This window comes from Puma concolor, chromosome C1 (assembly GCF_028749965.1).
Source record: "Puma concolor isolate L17-30 chromosome C1, mPumCon1.1.hap2, whole genome shotgun sequence".
In the NCBI taxonomy this organism is placed as follows: Eukaryota; Metazoa; Chordata; class Mammalia; order Carnivora; family Felidae; genus Puma; species Puma concolor.
In genome coordinates this window covers 168,235,144-168,256,677 of record NC_141674.1, presented here as the reverse complement: position 1 = coordinate 168,256,677, position 21,534 = coordinate 168,235,144, and the positions used below count along the sequence as shown (strand labels likewise).

General features: G+C 37.4%; 1 protein-coding gene across 9 annotated transcripts in view; it reads left to right on the top strand.

Moving 5' to 3' along the window:
- Positions 1-21,534, top strand: part of SESTD1 (SEC14 and spectrin domain containing 1) — a 158,384-nt gene that overhangs the window by 112,602 nt on the left and 24,248 nt on the right. For all 9 annotated transcript variants that reach the window (XR_015255363.1, XR_015255362.1, XR_015255360.1 and 6 more), the window contains one exon: positions 8,999-9,121. Coding sequence is in view for 6 of the 9 variants with exons in the window: in XM_086719055.1 (XP_086575181.1) it covers positions 8,999-9,121 (123 nt within the window). In the remaining 3 variants the exon portion in view is untranslated. The remainder of the gene's footprint in view (positions 1-8,998; positions 9,122-21,534) is intronic.

Genomic DNA, 21,534 nt, shown 5'->3' with positions numbered 1-21,534 from the left:
TGAGGTTAAAATAAAACTGGAGAGAATTCAAAATTTTCTTTGTGAGAATTGGAAGAGTAAAATTACCACACAACTGTACTTGTATTTTTAGGTGGTGTTAATCTTGGATTTATGGCAGAAACTTTCTGGCTTATTGTGTGACCTTATCAATTCTTAGCTAGATGTTGAGGTGCAGGCACAGCGAACACAGGTGATGGGATCATCCAGCATTTATACTTCACTACATGGGATCAGTGGGTATGATAAAAAAAACAGAATGGCACATGCATTTTTAAAATGATGGACCAGCTCAATTGGATAAGAAACTAGAGAAGGGAGGTGATGGTATTTATGATGGTGATGATGGTAATGAGATTATGGTTAAAAACAAATAACCTTTATTACAATTCATTTTCTTTATGTGAGTTACACATTAATTGGATAGAACATTAATCTTCATATAATGGTTTCTGCTCTCTATTTTTCACAGGTCACATCTTAGGCAAAGATTTATTTCTTTAGCCAGAATGATTACGTAAATGTAGCTATATAGTCATGTGTATTGATCATGTCAGCATACACAGAGCATAAACTGTACTGTCTATAGTCTTGCAAATTTGGGGAAAATGAAAAAAAATTTTTGTTTGTATAAAGATAATCATAAAGTTGAGTATCACTGTTTATGTTAAATTAGTGAAAATTGAATTTTTCCAAATTTCTTTTGTACTGTCTTATTACTGACAGCATTATGGAAGAGAAATCAATAGCTCTAATAAACTATGACAGGTAATAACCAATGTAATTATCATTTATTCCCCACAGTTTAAATTGGTGGCATTAAGAGATCACGTGGTATGCAGAGGTTCTTCTCCATGCTGCTGCTGCTACTACATTTAAAAATTAGATTTTCACGTGCTCTGGGAAGGAGCTGATGCCACTTCACTGAAATATGCTGTCGTTATTCTCTTTATTTACTCTGGCAGTAATTACTGCCAGCATTGCAAATGTTATTTCTAAGATCATCCATGTGCTTTTCTTCCTTTGTAGAAAAAGGAATCATGGGTGGAAAATAGGATACACTCCTAGTTGCATAAGTGTATAGCGGGAGGCTATGCTCCAGTTCTCCCAGTTCTTCAGGTCAGATGCTTGACATTTCCTTGACATGTCCTTCTGACCAGTTTGACCCCACAGTCTTCCACATGTTCTCTCATGCAGCCTTTAGAAAACAGCCTGGCTAGGAAAGAATGTTATATAGTCACATGCATTTTTGGCCTCTGCAAATATTTGTCATGGTAGATTTTAAGAGCACATATCCCGGACTTTAAGCTGTATTACAAAGCTGTAATCATCAAGACAGTATGGTATTGGCATAAAAACAGACACTCAGATCAATGGAACAGAATAGACAACCCAGAAATGGACCCACAAACGTATGGCCAACTATTCTTTGACAAAACAGGAAAGAATATCCAATGGAATAAAGACAATCTCTTCAGCAAGTGGTGCTGGGAAAACTGGACAGCAACATGCAGAAGAATGATCCTGGACCACTTTCTTACACCATACACAAAAACAAACTCCAAATGGACAAAAGACCTAAATGTAAGACAAGAAGCCTTCAAAATCCTTGAGGAGAAAGCAGGCAAAAACCTCTTTGATCTTGGCCACAGCAACTTCTTACTCAACACGTCTCCAGAGGCAAGGGAAACAAAAGCAAAAATGAACTATAGGGACCTCATCAAAATAAAAAGCTTCTGCACAGCGAAGGAAACAATCAGCAAAACTAAAAGGCAACCAACAGAATGGGAGAAGATATTTGCAAATGACATATCAGATAAAGGGTTAGTATCCAAAATCTATAAAGAACTGATCAAACTCAACACCTAAAAAACAAATCATCCAGTGAAGAAATGGGCAAAAGACATGAATAGACACTTCTCCAAAGAAGATATCCAGATGGTCAACCGACACATGAATAAATGCTCAATATCTCTCATCGTCGTCAGGGAAATACAAATCAAAACCACAATGAGACACCCCCTCACACCTGTCAGAATGGCTAACATTAACAACTCAGGCAACAACGGATGTTGGCGATGTGGAGAAAGAGGATCTCTTTTGCACTGCTGGTGGTAATGCAAACTGGTGCATCCACTCTGGAAAACAGTATGGAGGTTCCTCAAAAAATTAAAAATAGAGCTACCCTATGACCCAGCAATTGCACTACTAGGTATTTACCCAAGGGATACAGGTATGCTGTTTCAAAGGGACACATGCACCCCAATGTTTATAGCAGCACTATCAACAATAGCCAAAGTATGGAAAGAGCCCAAATGTCCATCGATGGATGAATGGATACACACACACACACACACACACAATGGAGTATTACTCAGCAATCAAAAAGAATGAAATCTTGCCATTCGCAACTACATGGATGGAACTAGAGGGTATTATGCTAAGGAAAATTCGTCAGAGAAAGACATTGTATGACTTCACTCACATGAGGACTTTAAGATACAAAACAGATGAACATAAGGGAAGGGAAACAAAAACTAATAAAAAACGGAGGGGGACAAAACAGAAGAGACTCTTAAATATGGAGAACAAACGGAGGGTTACTGGAGGGGTTGTGGGGGGCGGGGATGGGCTAAACGGGGCATTTAGGAATCTACTCCTGAAATCATTTTTTGCACTATATACTAATTTGGATGTAAATTTAAAAAATTAAGTAAAATTTTTTTTAGAAGAGCACATCTCCAAGGTTATACTTTGCATATCAGTGTAACCACTTGAGGGGTCACATTGATATGGATTGGGCATGAAACTGTTTTTGCAGTAAGTTAATATTCAGATTGAGCCAAATATCCTGATTAAAATTAAGTTTTATAGCCTAGTTTGGCAAACTACCATCATTAATGCATTTAAATAGACTTGTTTACTAGGGCGTCAACCTCCATTTGCATTGTTTTTGTTAGAAATAGTCATACATTTACTGTGTCTACATTACTGGTGTTGCATACTAAGGAAAATTACTTTCAGCATACATTAAAACTATATGTGCACTTGAGTATGTAACATTTTTTGCACCAAGTGTATGTATGCTTTATTTAAAATTTATTTTTAAATTTATGACTCTTTGGAAGTTTCATGCTAATGAATTGTTTTTCCTCAGTTATCATGATTTATATTAATCTGCTTTTTTTGTTTGTAGAATATTCTAAAATCATAGTTTAAATGTTTAAATAATACTTTAGGTTTTTAAAAATAACATAATGCATTATTAACAGTTAAAAACTTTTGGGAGGCTTTCATTCCACCCTTAGCATTTTATATTTATCTTTATGTCTGTATTCGTAATGTATAGCAATCAATGAGAATTGAGTTCCCAAAAGGAAATGGAAAATTGTTTAAAAATGTTTACATTAATGTCCTTAAGACTTTTTTTTCTTCTTTTTATTTCCATTTTTTTAAATATTGAATGAAACAGTTCAGGGACTTTGTTAAGAACCTCAGGGATCTTCCTGTAAAATACAGATGTGAAACTTTGTAAAGAGTGAATGGCCACACATCAGTAAAAGGATAAAGTCTATATGACCATTTCAATAAATGCAGGAAGAGCATTTGACAAGTACAACATCCATTCATGTTAAAAACCCTCAACAAACAGGCCTAGAGAGAACCTACCTCAATGTAATAAAGGCAGTATATCAAAAACCCACAACCAACATCATACTTAATGGTGATAAAACAAAGTTTTTCCATTATGTTAGGAACAAGACCAGGATGTCTATTCTCAGCACTTTTATCAACAAAGTACTGTAAGTCCTAGCCACAGTAATTAGACAATCTAAAAAAAATTGATAAGTAAAATATTATTTGCAGATGACCTGACATTCTATGTAGAAAACCCTAAAGACTCCACCAAAAAACTACTAGAGCTGATAACTGAACTCAGTAAAGTTGCAGGATACAGTATCAGTGTACAGAATCTGTTGCATTCCTATACACTAATAATGAAAAAGTAAAAAGGGGAAATGAAGAAAACAATCCCATTTACAGTTGCACCAGAAACAGTAGAATATCTAGGAATAAACTTAACCAAAGAGGTGAAAGACCTGTACCCTGAAAACTATGAAAAACTGATGAATGAAATTGAAGATGGTGCAAAGAAATAGAAAGACACTCCATGCTCAGGTTGGAAGAACAAATATTGTTCAAATGTCTATACTACCCAAAGCAATCTGCAGATTTAATGTAGCTATTATCAAAAATACCAACAGCATTTTTCGCAGAACTGGAACAAACAGTCCTAAAATTTGGATGTAACCACAAAAGACCCCAAGACAGCTAAAGCAATCTTTTTCAAGATTTCAAAACATAATTGGGGTATCACAATTCTAGTCTTCCAAGTTATATTACAAAGCTGTAGTAATCAGTGTGGTACTGGCACAAAAATAGACACATAGGTCAGTGGAACAGAATAGAGAGCCCAGAAATAAACCCACAGTTACATGGTCAATTAATCTTCAACTAAGGCGGAAAGAATATGCAATGGGAGAAAGGCAGTCTCTTCAGCAAATAGTGTGGGAAAACGACAGCAATATGCAAAAGAATGAAACTGTACCACTTTCTTTACCATACACAAAAATAAACTCAAAATGGATTAAAGATCGAAGTGTGAGACCTGACCTCATAAAAACTTGAGAAGAGAGCACAGGCAGTAGTTTCTCTGACATCAGCTGTAGCAACATTTTTTTCTAGGCAAGGGAAATAAAAGCAAAAATAAACTATTAGGGCCACGTCAAAATAAAAAGCTTCTGCACAATGAAGAAAACTAAAAGCCTACTGAATGGGAGAAGACATTTGCAAATGACATATCCAACGAAGGGTTAGTTTCCAAAATATATAAAGAACTTACACATCTCAACACTCCAAAACAAATAATCCAGTTAAAAAATAGACATGAAAAAACATTTCTCCAAAGAAGACCTACAGATGGCCAACAGACATATGAAAAGATGCTCAACCTCACTGATCATCAGGGAAATGCAGATCAAAACTGTAATGAGATGTCACCTCACACCTGTTACAATGGCTAAAATCAAAAACACAAGAAACCACAAGTGTTGGTGAGGATGTGGAGAAAAAGGAGCCCTCTTGTACTGGTATAGCCACTCTGGAAGACAGTATGGAGGATCCTCAGAAATTTAAAAATAAAACTACCCTATGATCCAATAATCACACTACTGGTTGTTTACCCAAAGAGTGTGAAAATAATAATTCAGAGGGACACATTCACCCCCATGTTTATTGCATATACAATAAATGTATCTTTATTTACAGTAGCCAAATTGCAGAAGTAGCCCAAGGATGGATCTTAGTCCATCCTTGAATGAATGGATAAAGAAGATGTGGTGTATATATACAGTGGAATATTATTCAGCCATAAAAAATGAAACCTTGCCATTTGCTTGCAGTGACATGATTGGAGCTAGAGAGTATAATGTTAAGTGAAATAAGTCATTCAGAGAAAGACAGATACCATATGATTTCACTCGTGGAATTTAAGAAACAAATGAGCCAAGGCAAAAAAAAAAAAAAAAAAAAAAAACAAAAAAACAAGGAACAGATTCTTGACTGTAGAGAACAAACTGATTAATGATCAAAGGGGAGATGGGGGGGATGGGGATTACAGAGTACACTTACCATGATGAGCATTGAGTAATGTATAGAATTGTTGAAACACCATGTTGTACACTTGAACTTAATATTATACTCTGTTGTTAACTATACTGGAATTAAAATTAAAAACCTAATAAAAAGACTGAATAAAGAGGAGCTAGGCTTTTTTCTTCAGAAAAGTGGGAAATGCAAAGAAGGAAACAATTACTAGTATTTATCTACTGTGGTAAGTGTCTTACATTTAATGACTGGTATAATCCTGACAGCAGCTTTGTATGGTATGTAGCATAGATGCCATTTTAAAGATGGACAGACCAAAGTGTTTCTACTAGTAGGAGCAGAGCCAGAATTCAGAATTGAAATTCATGCCCTGTGCTTTCTTACTCTGTGAAAGAGTGATACTTTCCATAGGCCAACAGAGAAAAACAGGACCCTAGTACCCTATCCTAGGGTACTAGTAGGACTGCTCATACAAAAGATTAAAGCAGAAAAGTAGAGATATTGAGGAGCAAAGCATTGTATTCCAAAAAGGACTTCAGAGCAAGGGTTTGCAGATGAACTTAGGACTCTGAAAACAGTGTAGCCAAGAAAATTAAAGCACTGAAGGCTATTCCATGAATACAGAATAATATTCTGACATTTTTTGTTTTTAAATTTTTGCTTCCTAGTATTAAAACCTTGTAAAGAGAAATTAAGAAGCTGAAAATATATTAATATTTAAGAAAGTAGAACATAAATGGGCAAAGAACATGAGGATAGAATTCACTAAAGATCATATACTTTTAGTAAACACTTGCAATTTATTCAATCTTAATAATATTTAAAAATATACCTGGAGATATTTCTGTTGTTCAGTTTGGCAGAAGCATTTTAAAAGCAGTAGTTTGTACGCTTTACACAGGTTATGCTCAGTTAAAACTTTACTTGGATGTTCCAATAGAAACATGTTTTAGAGAGCAATTTTATAATGTATACTAACATGACATTGTCATTGAATTCAAGATCTTTACTGAAAATGTTTCCTAGGCAAACAACATAGAATTAGAGAAAAAAATGCTGCATATGAACTTCTCCATATGTGTGTGTGTTGTGTGTGTGTGTGTGTGTGTGTGTATACACACCCACCCACCCACCCCTTAAGTTTACGTTTAGGGCATATAAAAGATTTCTCAACGGTAGATACCTGGAGTCTTAAAAGTGGTATTTGAAGTGATACATGTGATACATTACTCAGCTTTTATTAATAAGGGGTGGGTTGATTGGATAGTTGGTTGGACAGATAGGAAGGAGGGAGGAAGGCAGGCAAGGAGGTCAGTCTTCTTAAAAACAGAGGTTTGCAGGGTGCATGGGTGGCTGAGTCAGTTTCGTGTCCAACTTTGCTCAGGTCATGATCTTGAGGTCTATGAGTTTGAGCGCTGCGTCAGACTCTGTGCTGACAGTTCAGAGTCTGGAGCCTGCTTTGGATTCTCTGTCTCCCTTTCTCTCTGCCCCTTCCCCATTCATGCTTTGTCTCTCTTTCTCAAAAAAAAAAAAAAGAACAAACATAAAAATTTTTATAAGTTTGCAGCTACTGAAAATTTTAATTGTAGCCACATAGAAAATCATTATAGTTTTATAGTATAATATTAAGTGAGCAACAGGATAGAAATTCCTTGTACTTTGTAAGGATTAGATGTAGCACTTCAATTTGGAGTAACATGAAAATGCAATGCATATGAAAACTTAATTGAAAGAAATATATATGATTTTTCCCTATGATGTACTTTTATATAACTACTAAAAATTACATGAACTATTAGATTTTTGAAGGAATAAATTTTAACCTGATAATAACGAAATGCAGTATGGGTCTGTAATACTTTGTTATAAAGTTCTGAGGTAAGCCTGTCTATCCAGGGTCTGTAATATTATGCTACAGACATACCGTCATTCACTTTTTAGGAGCTATCTTAAGTTTACATTTGGGGCATAACTGTACATCTGTTTTTGAATTCCTTAATTTAGTAACAGGTAAAACTTGATGGTAATATTTTTTCTGTTAAAATTATTTTACTGTGTCCATATAGTTTTAGTGTGTGTGTGTTTCTGGGTGAAGAGTTAACACAATTCTTTTTCTGCATGAAACTTTGATCTTTGCTTAACTCTCTAGCTCTCTTTCCTTGAAAACATGTAAAATTTGGAATGTCATCTGTGTTTAGTGGGCAACATTGCTTTTATAGTAAAAATTCTGGGTCTGGACGGGGGAACTAATACTTGATGGAAGGCATAACTTTGGGCATCCTTGAATTCAAGACTTTTTTTTAAAGTTTTTCATTTTTGAGAGAGTGAGTGTACATGAGTGTGCAAGCAGGGGAGGGGCAGAGAAAGAGGGAGAGAGAGAATCCCAAGTAGGCTCCATGCTGTCAGCATAGAGCCCGTTGCAGGGCTCAGTCTCACAACCGCAAGATCACAACCTGAGCTGAAATCCAGAGTCGGACGCTCAGCTGACTGAGCCACCTAGGTGCTCTGAATTTAGGACTTTTATAGTATGCATGACCACTGTGGGGTATGGAGTTTTGATTCCAGAGTGCCCCCCAAATATGTCCCATATGGATCTCATCTCCTTATGCCTGAACTGTTAGACTGCTTCAGGGACTTGGCAGAAGAAAAACATTTGATGCTGCTCTGGCAAACTTAGTTCATCACCTTACATCCTACTGAGCAGTACCAGTGGGAGCTCAGATGGTCTGTGGGTCTGCATGTTTAGTTCATCCCAGGACCCCTCTTGTGTACTCTAGTAGTATAAAACTACAGTTTTTAATTTTCAAACAGAGAAAAATGGTATTTTAGCTTCATATTAGTTAATTCATTTAGTTTTAGCAGTATTTTGAGAACGTTAAGACTATGAGTCAGGACACATGGCTTTCTGTGTCCTAGGTTTTTAATAATGGATTATATTACCTTGGGAAGTCAATCTCTGAAACTCAGTTTCTTAAGTGGTAGATAAGAAATTTGACCAGTGTCATTTCTCATATTCTTTACAACTCTAAATCCTATAGTTCTTTTATTTCTTATCATATGTTAATTTTTAATCCTCTTTTATGGGGGCATTCCACATTTTTAGCCTGGCAGGTGATCAGATGGCTGAAAGCCTAAGGTGCTGTAGTGTACATGCTTTCAAATTTTGATTTTGGAACCAAGTTGTCAGATTATGGCCATATAGTTCCAAAAGAAATATTTATTGCCTTTACAATAGAATTTAATTTAAATTAAAAATACTTTAGGAACTTTGGGAGGAGAAAACAGTGGATGTTTGGGAAGCTTTTGATTGTTTCATCTCAACTTTCATTTATAGGTTGTGAACTGGCTTGAAGGGCCTGGATCAGAACAACTACGAGCCCAGTGGGGGATTGGAGACTCCATCCGGGCCTCCCAGGCACTGCAGCAAAAGCACGAGGAGATCGAGAGTCAGCACAGTGTGAGTGCTTTTCCTCTGCAAGTTACAGTGCTGTGATTACTGTGCATAATCAGCATATGTGGTACTAAGAGATAAGTTGCTGTAAACTTTAGCACAGGACATAAAGTATAGTATGTTTAATATTCAGAGGCCATAAGGTACATTTTGACTCCTTACTATGTATTCATTGGAAGTTTGGTTTTGCGTTTGGCTCCAATCCAGTTTAATTGTATATTTTTATAGAAACATAATTCATGTGAAAATTTTTTAATTCATGGGAAATTTAAAAAATTACAGTGACAGAATAAAGAGTAGTAGTACAAAAACAGAATCTTCATCTGTAGTCCTGCGACAGAAACTATGATCCTTAAATCCTCAGGGAGGCTGTCCCTGTCTTATTAGGGTATATACAGTGCAATTAATGCCTGAGAGTAATTCCAGAATTGTTGCATTAGTCACAACTGATGGAAAATGATTGCAGAGGGTACAGGATATCTTTCCATTCTTTGTGCGTTCAGAGGCTCTCGTTTGTATCTGTGAAGGGGATGATCAAACAAATCAGTTATACAATTAGCAAATAATCTATAGGCAGATTATAGATAATAATTGTTCAAAAGGGTTTAAAATTGAACAACTTGTATATGGAGGAAGTTGATATATGTTAAGCCCCTGCTTTGTTAGAGTTAGCTCTTCATTACTGAGAAAGTGATCATTCAGTTGTGGATCAATTAGCTCACCCCTTTTTTCCCTCAAATTGTATTTCTTATGGTACTTTCGATAGATTGACTAGAAAATTGGAAAAATAAACTGAAATACATTAATTTCTACTTTTGTAGGTTATGTAGCTTAAATTGATTAGTTTGCGCGCGCACACACACACACACACACACACACACACACACAGTATTCAACCTTACATATAATATGAAGAATAAAACATCTTTCCGTTAAATAGGTAATAAAAGAAGCCAGCACCCCCCCCCAACCAACGTCCCCAAAAAGACAAATCCAAGTGATCAGCATACACTCTGATTGGATTTATGTGTTAATTGGAAAAAAGGTCATGTGTTCAGGGGTGACTATAGCGTGCATCCTGATCACTAGGATCTATAGATAATAGAGAACTGAAAAAAATTGATCAAAAATACTTTTAAACTCTGGACCCAGATGAGATTTACAGGTTATCTGAACATCCATTTTTTTTCTTTCCCCTACATCTTCCCCAGTTGAAGTGAAAATTGTATAGTTTTAAGGGCACCTGGGTAGCTCAGTTAGTTAAGCATCCAACTTCAGCTCAGGTCATAATCTCACCATTTGTGAGTTCAAGCCCTACATCGGGCTCTGTGCTGACACCTTGGAGCCTGCTTCACATTCTGTGTCTCCCCCTCTCTCTGCTCCTTACCTGCTCATACTCTGTTTCTCTCTCTCTTAAAAATAAATAAACATTAAAAAAATTTTTTTAAGTTGTATAGTTTTAGTTGGGGCATCTGGGTGGTTCATTTGGTTAACCTCCTGACTCTTAGTTTCGACTCAGGTAATGATCTTGCGGTTTGTGAGTTCACGCTCCACATTGGGCTCTGTGCTGACAGTGCAGAGCCTGTTTGGCATTCTCTCTCTCAAATAAATAAAATAATTGTATTAGTAAATGTATATTTTAACTAAATGAGATTAAAGAATAAATGTTGAATATGCTTTTCTCAGGAATAAATTTGAATTGTTGACCAAGTATCATTGGCTCTTTACTAAAGGTGTATTTTAACAATATCTGACGTAATTATTTTCCTTCTTAATACATACCATTCTGTTTAGTTTTTTATATTTTTTTCATTATAATATTCCCCAAGTCAGCTTTAGTAATCTGCAGTATTGGCAGATAAAATACACACTGTTCTCTATAGAATTTGTAAACTCACTGAATAACGTATAAGCAAGAGGTATCACAAGATTTGGATTTGGAATTATCTAAAGATAGTGTATATATTGTCAGCAATTTTCATAATTAGTACTTGTAAGAGATTTAAAAATGAAATCCTGTAATTGAAAAAAATATGTGTATTTTATACATTTCACAGGTTCCAACATAATGTGTTTTCCTTTTATGCTAAAAAAAATTGAATAATTTGTATTTAGCTTATAACCTTTGATGTTCTTGGTATTTTTTAAATAACTTAATGCTGTTGATATTTTTGGCATAAACTATGACTCATTTGAACCCTGTGGATTGTTCTAGAGCATGTTACTATAGTATAACTCTATCCTATAATTTAGTTATCCTATAATTTAATTTAGTCCTTTGAAAACAGGGTTTTTTTTTAGTTCTTGAAAACAGTATTTGCTATAGAACATTCTAGACTTCATCTAGAGGATTTAGTTATAAGAGTATCTGCAAAATTTTTTAAATAAAGATATGTGACACATGAGGGTCCTAAAGACAGGATTTATCTATATTTTATTATTTTTTTAAGATGTCAAGAGGAATAATTATAGTTAGAAGTTGGATTATATACCTATTATGAAGAACTTCACAAAAGGAATTGAAAAGTACATTTTATATTGCATATAGTGTGGATGAAATTACAAAGGGTATACATAGAGATTCTCGTGTTTAGATTTTTATTTTTGTATTTTTATTTATAAAGTTTGAAAGTCATTTAAAGAAACACATTGCTGGGGTGCCTGGGTGGCCCAGTTGCTAAGCATCCAATTCTTTTTTTTTTTTTTTTCTTTTAATGTTTGTTTATTTTTTGAGAGAGAGCACAAGCAGTGGAGGGGCAGAGAGAGAAGACACAGAATCTGAAGCTGGCTCCAGGCTCTGAGCTGTCAACACAGAGCCTGATATGGAGCCGGAACTCATGAACCACGAGATCATGACCTGAACTGAAGGTGGCCACTTAACCGACTGCGCCAACCAGGTGCCCCAGAATCCAACTCTTAATTTTGGCTCAGGTCATGGTCTCACGGTTTGTGAGTTTGAGAGAGCCTCAGGCTCTCTTTTGACAGTGCAGAGTCTGCTTAGGATTCTTTCTCTCCCTCTCTCTCTGTCCCTTCCCTGCTTGCACTCTCTCCTGTCTCCCTCTCTCTCTCTCTCTCTCTCTCTGCTTCACCCTCTCTCTCTCTCTCAAAAAATAAACTAAAAAAAAAAAAAAAAAAAACGCATTGCTTATGAATGGCTCTTGTTTACTTGTGCACTTGTTTACTTATATGAAATCAATATAAAATTCCAGAATTTTTGAATTGTAAATGATCTAGATTATTCTTAAAAAAATTTTTTTTAATATTTATGTATTATTGAGAGAGACAGCATGCAAGCAGGGGAAAGACATAGAAAGAGGGAGTCACAGAATTTGAAGCAGGCTCCAGACGCTGAGCTGTCAGCACAGAACCAATGCAGGGCTCAAACCCACGAACCGTGAGATCATGACCCGAGTCAAAGTCGGACACTTAACTGACTGAGCCACCCAGGTCCCCCGATCTTTTAGACTACTCTAATAATACCATCAGCTTATTTTTATACATGAAGAAACTGGGAGAGAGCATTTTTTGATGAATGGGTAGCTGGGTTTATACTCATAAAATCTTTTTCCTCTGTCTGCATCTCTGTACTTCTCTTTCTGTCCCTTTCTATATTTCTCTCTGTCTTTTTCACTAGTTCACTCTCAGAGAAAGCTACTGGATTTGATATGCTTAAGATAATAGATAATAACATTTTTTTTTTCCATTTCTGTCCTCTTAGTACTTGAGGACATATGCATATATATTGATGTTTGCATTTATAGACATGGTGCTCAAAGAAAAGAATCATTGATGACTTAATTATGGATCTCATTTTAAATGATGTGTGACAGTCAGTTTCAAAATTGGGGGGTGAGGACAAATAGGATGGACGTATAGAAGAAACAGGATTCGCCATGAGTTGAGTTGATAGTCACTGAAAATAGATGGCACAGAGAGTTCATTATACTGTTTTTTCCAGTTTTTAATATATTTGAAATTTTTCATTCTAAATGTTTACAAAAGAGAATTGCACTTTTTAAACCAATAAGTGGCACTACATTGTCACCTTGAGAATAGGTTGATGCAGGATGAGTATATTAGCTTATGATCTGCTGTCTTATTAAAAGTTTTCTTTTTCTCTTTGCAAGTAAAAGCACATCATAGGAATATGCAAAAACATAAATCTCTGATGCTTTAGGATTCTGTTTGTATCCCCCATCTCACAGTGCTGACTTCTGGTTTCCAAAGAGAAGACTGTTGTGTTGTGCCTTCTAGTAAGCAGCAAAACAGATGTACATGAAGAGTGAACATCCACTTCTCCTGAACATATTAGCCTTCAGTGAGCTGGCAGTGTTTCTCTCCGCCTAAATTAGGATTTGTATTTCTTGGTAAAAGCATAAATACCCATTATTTCACCAGCTGTGCATCACCACCAATTGCCACATGATTCCAGTGTCAATCCCGATGACTCCCTCTGTCCTAGTATGTGAGCATTCAAGCTCATTCCTTATCTGCCGCCTGCATCCAAATTACAAGGTCTTGGAATTGATGTGTTTTTTTCTATGAAGTAATCCTTTTCTGTGCAGTTAAATATTTATAAGAGGTAGACCAGAGGATGACCAAAACTGAGCCGAAGGCAGCCTGTTCACTCAGTGTTCTATAAATTTTATGTTCTATTTCTTAGAAAGAAACATTTTGATTAATTTGAAGAGAGAGCGCACGTGCACGTGCACATGCACGACAGTTTTTTTTTTTTCCCCTTACATCCCGGGAGACTGATTATTTTTTTTTTTAGGACAGGTGCAGTTCCTGATAAGAGTTTCTTTAATTTCAGGTGTTAATTTCATGAACCAGACTAGTTTTGTTTGCATCCTTGTTCTGGTTACTAGGGCCTTTATATTCTAAGTTCAAACTAGGGAAAAAAATCAGCTTTAGTATGGTTGTTCTGTGAACCCTAGTGGTCATAGGAGTCACCTGAAATAATTGTTAAACTTGCTGTTGCAGAGCCACATACCAGCAGACTCTGATTTAGTAAGTCAGGGTGGAACTTAAGTTTTCTTATTTTACTTATTTTTTTAATGTTTATTTTTGGGAGAGAGAGAGAGAGACAGAGACAGAGACAGAGTATGAGTGGCGGAGGGGCAGAGAGAGAGAGAGACATAGAATCCAAAGCAGGCTCCAGGTTTCAAGCTGTCAGCACAGAGCCCAATGCGGGGCTCAAACTCATGAACCGCGAGATCATGAGCTGAGCCAAATTTGGACACTTAACCTCTTGAGCCACGCAGGCACCCCACTGTGATGTAGATAGATCTCACTGTAAGAAATACTGATCCAGGGCGCTAATCTTTTACTTTACTATTTTACTCTGTATCATTACTCATTTTTTCAAAGAATTGGTTCTATTTATTTAGAGCATAAACTAAATTTGCAAGTACTGTGGAGAAGATTGTGAAATTCCTTTCTATTTGAAAACGTAGTGATATTTTTCTCAAGTAGTATTTTCTTCTTTAAATCAATCTCTCTTAATCTTGTTTAAAAAAATTATTCACATTTACACCTTTAATTCATTTGAAATTTAATATTGTATGGTGTGAGGTAGGCTCCTGTCCGCCCCCACCCCCTCTCATGGACATAACCAATTTTCTTAGCATCATTAACTAACTTGTCCAGTAGTTCTCAAATATGGCCAGAGGATCTCTGGGAAGAGAAATTCCTGAGATTCTATTATAGGGTCCACAGGGTCAAAACTATTCATAATACTAAGGTGTTGTGTTTTTTACTTGCACTCTCACAAGTGGAGAGTAGAGTTTTACTACAGCCTGGCTAGGGGTTTATCAATTTTGTTAATTCATTCACAGAACCAGCTCCTGGTTTCATTGATCTGTTCTGTTTTTGTTTTTTTTTTTATTTTGATCTCATTGATTTCTGCTCTTTATTCCTTCTTCTGCTGGTTTTGGGCTTTATTTGCTGTTCTTTTCCAGCTCTTTTAGGTGTAAGGTTAGATTGCATATTTGAGACCTTTCTTCCTTCTTTGGGAAGGCCTTGATTGCTGTATACTCTCTCTTAAGACCACCTTTGCTGCGTACCAGAGGTTTTGGACTATTGTGTTATCATTTTCATTGGCTTCTGTGTCCTTCTTAATTTTCTCTTTAATTTCTTGGTTAACCCATTCATTCTTTAGTAGGATGTTCTTTAATCCTCGAGTATTCATGGTCTTCACAGATTTTTCTTGTGGTTGATTTCAAGTTTCATAGTGTTGTGGTCTAAAAATATGCACGGTGTGATCTCAGTATTTTTGCCCTTGTTGAGGGCTGATTTGTGTCCCAGTATGGGACCTATTCTGGAGAATGTTCCATGTGTACTTGAGCAGAATGTGTATTCTGCTGCTTTAGGATGAAATATTCTCAATATATCTGTTAAGTCCATCCAGTCCAGTGTGTCAGAGCTATCGTTTCCTTGTTGATTTTCTGCTTAGATGATCTGTCCATTGTTATCAGTGGGGTATTGAAGTCCCCTACTATTACGGTATTATTATCAATGAGGTTTTTTTTGATTAATTGATTTATATATTCGGGTGCTCCCACGATGGCATAAATATTTACAATTGTTAGATCTTCTTGGTGGATAGACCCCTTAATTATGCCCATCTTCATCTCTTGTTTCAGTCTTTATTTTGAAATTTAGTTTGTCTGATATAAGTATGGCTACTCCAGCTTTGTTTTGATGAACATTAGTGTAATAGTTCTCCATCCCCTTACTTTCTGTCTGCAGATGTCTTTTGGTCTAAAATGAGTCTCTTGTAAGCAGCATATAGATGGGTCTTGTTTTCTTATACATTCTGATACCCTGTGTCTTTTGATTGGAGCATTTAGTCCATTTACATTTAGAGTACTGAAAGATACAAATTTATTGTCATTGTGTTACTTGTAGAGTTGGTGTTTCTGGTGATGTTCTCTAGTCCTTTCTAGTGTTACTTGCTTTTGGTCTTTTTTGTTTTGACTTTTCTCCGCTCAAAGAGTCCCCCTTAAAATTTCTTGCAGGGGGGCTCGTGGGTGGCTCAGTCGATTGAATGTTGACTTCAGCTCAGTTCATGGGTTTGAGCCCCACGTCAGGCTCTTTGCTGACAGCTCAGAGCCTGGAGCCTGCTTCAGATTCTGTACCTCCCTCTCTTTGTGTTCCTCCCATGCGCGCTCTCACTCTCACGTTCTTGTTCTCTCTTTCTCTTTCTCTCTCTTTCTCTCTCAAAAACAAATATTAAAAAAAATTTTTTTTTTAAATTCTTGCAGGAGTGGTTTAGTGATCACAAATTCCTTTAGTTTTTCTCTTGGAAACTCTGTCTCTCCTTCTATTCCGAATGACAGCCTTGCTGGATAAAGCATTCTTGGCTACATATTTTTCCAGTTCGGCACATTGAATGTATCCTGCCACTCCTTTCTAGCCTGCCAAGTTTCTGTGAATAGGTCTGCTTCGAACCTGATCTGTCTTCCCTTATAAGTTAAGGACTTTTCTCCCCTTGCTGCTTTCATAATTCTTTTCTTGTCTGTATTTTGTGAATTTGATTTGACTGTGATATGCCTTGGTGATGGTCGGTTTTTGTTGGATCTAATGAGAGTTCTCTGTGCTTCTTGGATTTTGATGTCTGTGTCCTTCCCCAGATTAGGAAAGTTTTTTGCTATGAATTGGTCACATAAACCTTCTGCCTCTTTTTCTCTCTTTGTCATCTTCTGGGACTTCTATGATTCAGATTCCTCTTTAATAAGTCACTGAGTTCTCTATGTCTTGTATTGTAATCTTTTGCCTTTGTTTCTCTCCTTTTTTCTGTTTCCTTATTCTCCATAACTTTACCTTCTGTAATGCTGATACTGCTCTGCTTCATCCATCCTTGCTGTCGTGGCATCCGTTCAAGATGGCATCTCAGTTATAGCATTTTTAATTTTGGCCTGACTAGATTTTTTTTTTTAATATCCACAGAAGGGGTTTCTGTGGTGTCTTCTGTGCTATTTTCAACCCCAGCTTGTATTCTTATTATCATGGTTCTAAATTCTTGTTCAGGCATTTTACTTATATCTATGTTAAGTCCCGGTTGTCATTTCTTCCTCTTCTTAACCCTTCATTTTTTCATTTGGGAGGAAGAAAGAAAATTAATGAAAATTTAGAAATTAAAAAAAAAATCAAAGCTAGATCCTAGGTGTCTTTCAGTCTGCTTGTTGAAAGAAGCTTGATAGAATAGAGAAAAAAAGGGAAAGGAGAGAAAGAAAAAGTAAAAAATGTAAAAATTAAAAAATAGAATAAAATAAAATGAAATAGAATAAAAAAATTTTAGTTATAAAAAATAAAAACATTTTTTCTCTCTATCCAAGAAAGAGCAAGAAAAGAAAGAAAAAACAATTTAAGCAAAAACAGAAGCAAGGAAAACGAGCAAATAAGTGAACCTGTGAACAGAATGAAACCCAAATGAAGTTACATCCAGTTTCCCCTAGAACTGTAACTATGAAGCACTCTATAGTTCATACATAGAGCAGGTGGAGTGACTTGTTCTGGTCTTCTAGGAAATGTGCTTGGAGGGCAGGGTGCAGTTGGGTGGGGCTTGGTGTATTGGCTCTGTTCTCCACTGGGTGCCACTGCTTAGGCTACTGGGGTGGATCAGTGTGGTGCGCATGCTCGTGTGCACATGTGTGTGAGCAGGAGAGGTGGAAATGGCTTCACCCAGCTCCCTAGTCTCTGCCATAGGAACTTCGTGCCCTCACCAACCCACAATCAAGCACCTCTCCTTTGTCTCAGGCCTCCATCCACTCCCTGCCTCCACCCCATCCGTGTCCCAGCTGTCTGCCTGCCAAGCAGCACCTCCCTCCAGTGTTTTATCTCAGATGGGGTTGTGTTTCAAAACCTTACACTTCAGAGACCTCTGTGGCTTGGACGCCTGCCGACTCTCTGGTGGAGGGTCTTGCTGAGCAATGGCCAGGTGCCGGCTTGCCCCAGAAAAAGTTCATGCGATCGTGCAGTGGCAGAGGTTCAGAGATTATGGCAAATCACAACACATAGCTGGCCCCAGGTTTCGCTGCACTATGGCATCTTTGTCCCAGTACCAGCAAATGTGGCTTGTCTGTGGGGTCCACTGGGACCTTTTCCTTTGGGGAGGCCATATGGCTTCTACCAAATACTTTCCAATCAGGGGAACCACTTCTCCCCATGTGGCACACGGACCTCTAAGGCTCTGCTGTCTGCTCCTGGGGATTTGCCGTACTTCCTCACCAGAGCACCACCAGGCACTGAACTCCCAAGACTTCAGAGTCTGTGCTCCACTGTTTATAGAATCCTGGTGGTATTGAAACCCTCTCCCTTCTCCCTGTCAGTGGTTTTGGGGAACAGATTACTTATTCAGTCTTCCTGTGAGTGTTTTCACTCTTTCTCTCTCCAGCTACTTTCAAGGGAATGCTTTTCTTGCAGGACCCCAGTGCACCACACTTTCCCCCTTTTCTCTGTGTCTTCTGTCTGAGAAAACAGCTCCCTGCCCTCTACAGCTTTTCTCTCCCCCAGTTCACCTCTCTGCACTGCATACCTGCTGAGTTCTGTGGCTCAAGTTATATAGGCCGTTGGGTTAATCCTCAGGTCAATTTCCTAGGTGTTCAAAATGGTTTGGTGCTGATCTAGCTGCATTTTAAGGACAAGATAAGCTCAGGGTCTCCATGCTGCTCTGCCATCTTTTTTTTTTTTTAATCTTTTTTTTTTTTTTTTTTTTAATGTTTGTTAATTTTAGCGAGATCGAGTGCAAGGAGGGGAGGGACACAGAGAGAGAGAGAGGTGGGAGGGGGGAGTCATGGAATCCGAAGCAGGCTCTAGAATCTGAGCCATCTTCGCAGAGCCTGATGATGCGGGGCTCAAACTCACGAACCATGAGATCATGACCTGAGCCGAAGTCAGATGCTTAAGACTGAGCCGTGCAAGCGCCCCTGTTCTGCCATCTTAACTCCTACTCTCCGTTAACCTTTAAAATCACTGTATGGGGGCACCTGGGTGGCTCAGTTGGTTGAGCGTCCGACTTCGGCTCAGGTCATGATCTCATGGCTCGTGAGTTCGAGCCCTGCCTCAGGCTCTGTGCTGACAGCTCAGAGCCTGGAGCCTGCTTCAGATTCTGTGTCTCCCTCTCTCTCTGTTCCTCCCCCGCTCATGCACTCGCTCGCTCTCTCTCTCTCTCAAAAATAAATAAACATTCAAAAAAAATTTTTTAAATAAAAAAAATAAAAACAGAATCACTGTATGGTTTAAAAAGTATTTCGTGTATGGTAGTATATAATTAAATTTATATGATAACCAATAAAATAGGTAAGATAGATAATAGTGTCATCAGTGTTGTGTATAGAACAGGGTTTCTCAACTTTGCACTATTGACACTTTGGGCCAGATAGATCTTTATTGTAGGGGCTGTCCTGTGCATTGTAGGGTAATTTAGCAGCATCTCTGGTCTCTACCCACTAGATGCATTAGCATTGTGCCTCCTCAGTTATGGCAGCCAAAAGTGTCTCTGGATATTGGGAAATGTTCCCTATGAAGCAAAATAACCTCCCATTGAAAATCACTGCTATAAAGAAAGAAACTGGTTCTGAGAAATTAAGCAACTTAATGAAGATCATACCTTTTGTAAGGAAAAAAGACCTTGAGCCTGTCTTTCAAATCCAGTGTTTTTTTCACTACATCTGACTACATCATCTGTATAATAATTTTCAAAGGTTTCATAGTAGTAGTTCAAGCAATAAAACAATGTGACAAATAAGCAAAACCCAAGTTTTAGGTACAGGGCACAAGAGTAGACCACATTTAGACCAGTACCTGTTACCTAACTTAATTTAATGTCAGCTAATCTGCAGTATCTAATAGAAAGCATCTTACATGTTCATTCAGTATGTATTGAGCACATACTATATATGTCACATATCATTCTATGTTCTTTGGTATATAACACTGTCTTACAATATAGAACTTAAATTTATATTGGGAAAGAGGGAGGAAAGCAGATAAGAAAAGGCTTTCAGGAAAGGCCTCTCTGAGGAGATCACATTTAATGAGAGACCTTATGAAGGAGTAATTCAGGCAAAAGGAAGTTCAGATCTAGGACACAAGTGAAACCCTGTAGGCAGGAGCTTACTTGCCATGGTAAAGGAATAATAGGTATGTCTGTGAACAAGGTAAGGAGCCACATAAAACCATGTTTCTAGAGGGAGTTCGGGCCAAAGCATGTTCACTTAGCCCATGGAAAGGAACTTGACATTTATTTTAAATGTTAACATGAAATCATTGGAGGGATTTTGTAGAAGAGAACTGATTTATGTTTTTAATTTTTTTTTTAATATTTATTTTTGAGAGAGATTGCGAGCAGGGGAGGTGCAGAGAGAAAGGGAGACAGAATCTGAAGCAGGCTTCAGGCTCTGAGCTGTCAGCACAAGAGTCTGATGCAGGGCATGAACCTATGAGCCTTGAGATTATGACTTGAGTTGACTGAGCCACCCAGGCACCCCTGATTTATGTTTTTAAAAGATCATTGGCTATCATATGGAGAATAGGGACAAGGGACAGACAACAAAATAGGAAAACAAGAGACTAAGAATGGAGGCAGTAGATGTGATGAGAAGTTGTCACATTCCTGAGATTGAGCCAGTAAGACTTGCTCTTGTTAAGAATCAGGTGTTTGACCTTAGCACCTCTGAAGAAGGGGAAAACTGGGAAAGAAGCAGGTTGAGAGGCTTAGAACTAGTAGCTTTGGAGACAGGTTAAATTTTAGGTGTGTAATGCTCATCCAAATGGAGATAGCTAGTGGGCAGTTGAATATCAGCATTGGATTCAGGGAAGGGGTTAAGATAAGAATATTAATGTGGGAATTACCAGCGCATGGAGGTTACTCAAAGACATGGGTAGGTGAGCTCATCCAAGCCCAAAGAGTACTGATTTAAAAAGAAAAGAGCCTTTGGAAAGCTGAGCCCCGGTCATCCTAAATTTAGAGGGCAAAAAAGCAGGAGGGCCAGCAGAGGAGCTGCTATGTCTCAGGGAACTAGAGAAAAAAGGCATTTTAAGGAGGAAGTGGTTGCCTTTGTCAAATGCAACTGAGGGGCCCAGTAAGATAAAGACTGAGAATTTGGTAAGAGCAGGAAGGACAAAATCCTGACCAGAATGGATTAAAAAGAGAATGGGAAATGAGAAGGTAGAGTGAGTGTAGAGTATTTATTTAAGGGATGGTCTTGGTCTTAAGGGTTTTGGGGTTTTTTTGTTGTTTTTAATTTAAGTTAATTTATATATAGTAAAATGCACCTGTCTTAAGTATATTTTGTTTTTAAATATAAGATACTGCATTTTATTTGTATGCTGGTAGAAATAATCCAGTTGGAAAGAGTGAGTTCATGATGGGAGAGAGAAGATAAGTGCAAGAGCAAGGCCTTATGTAGGCAAAA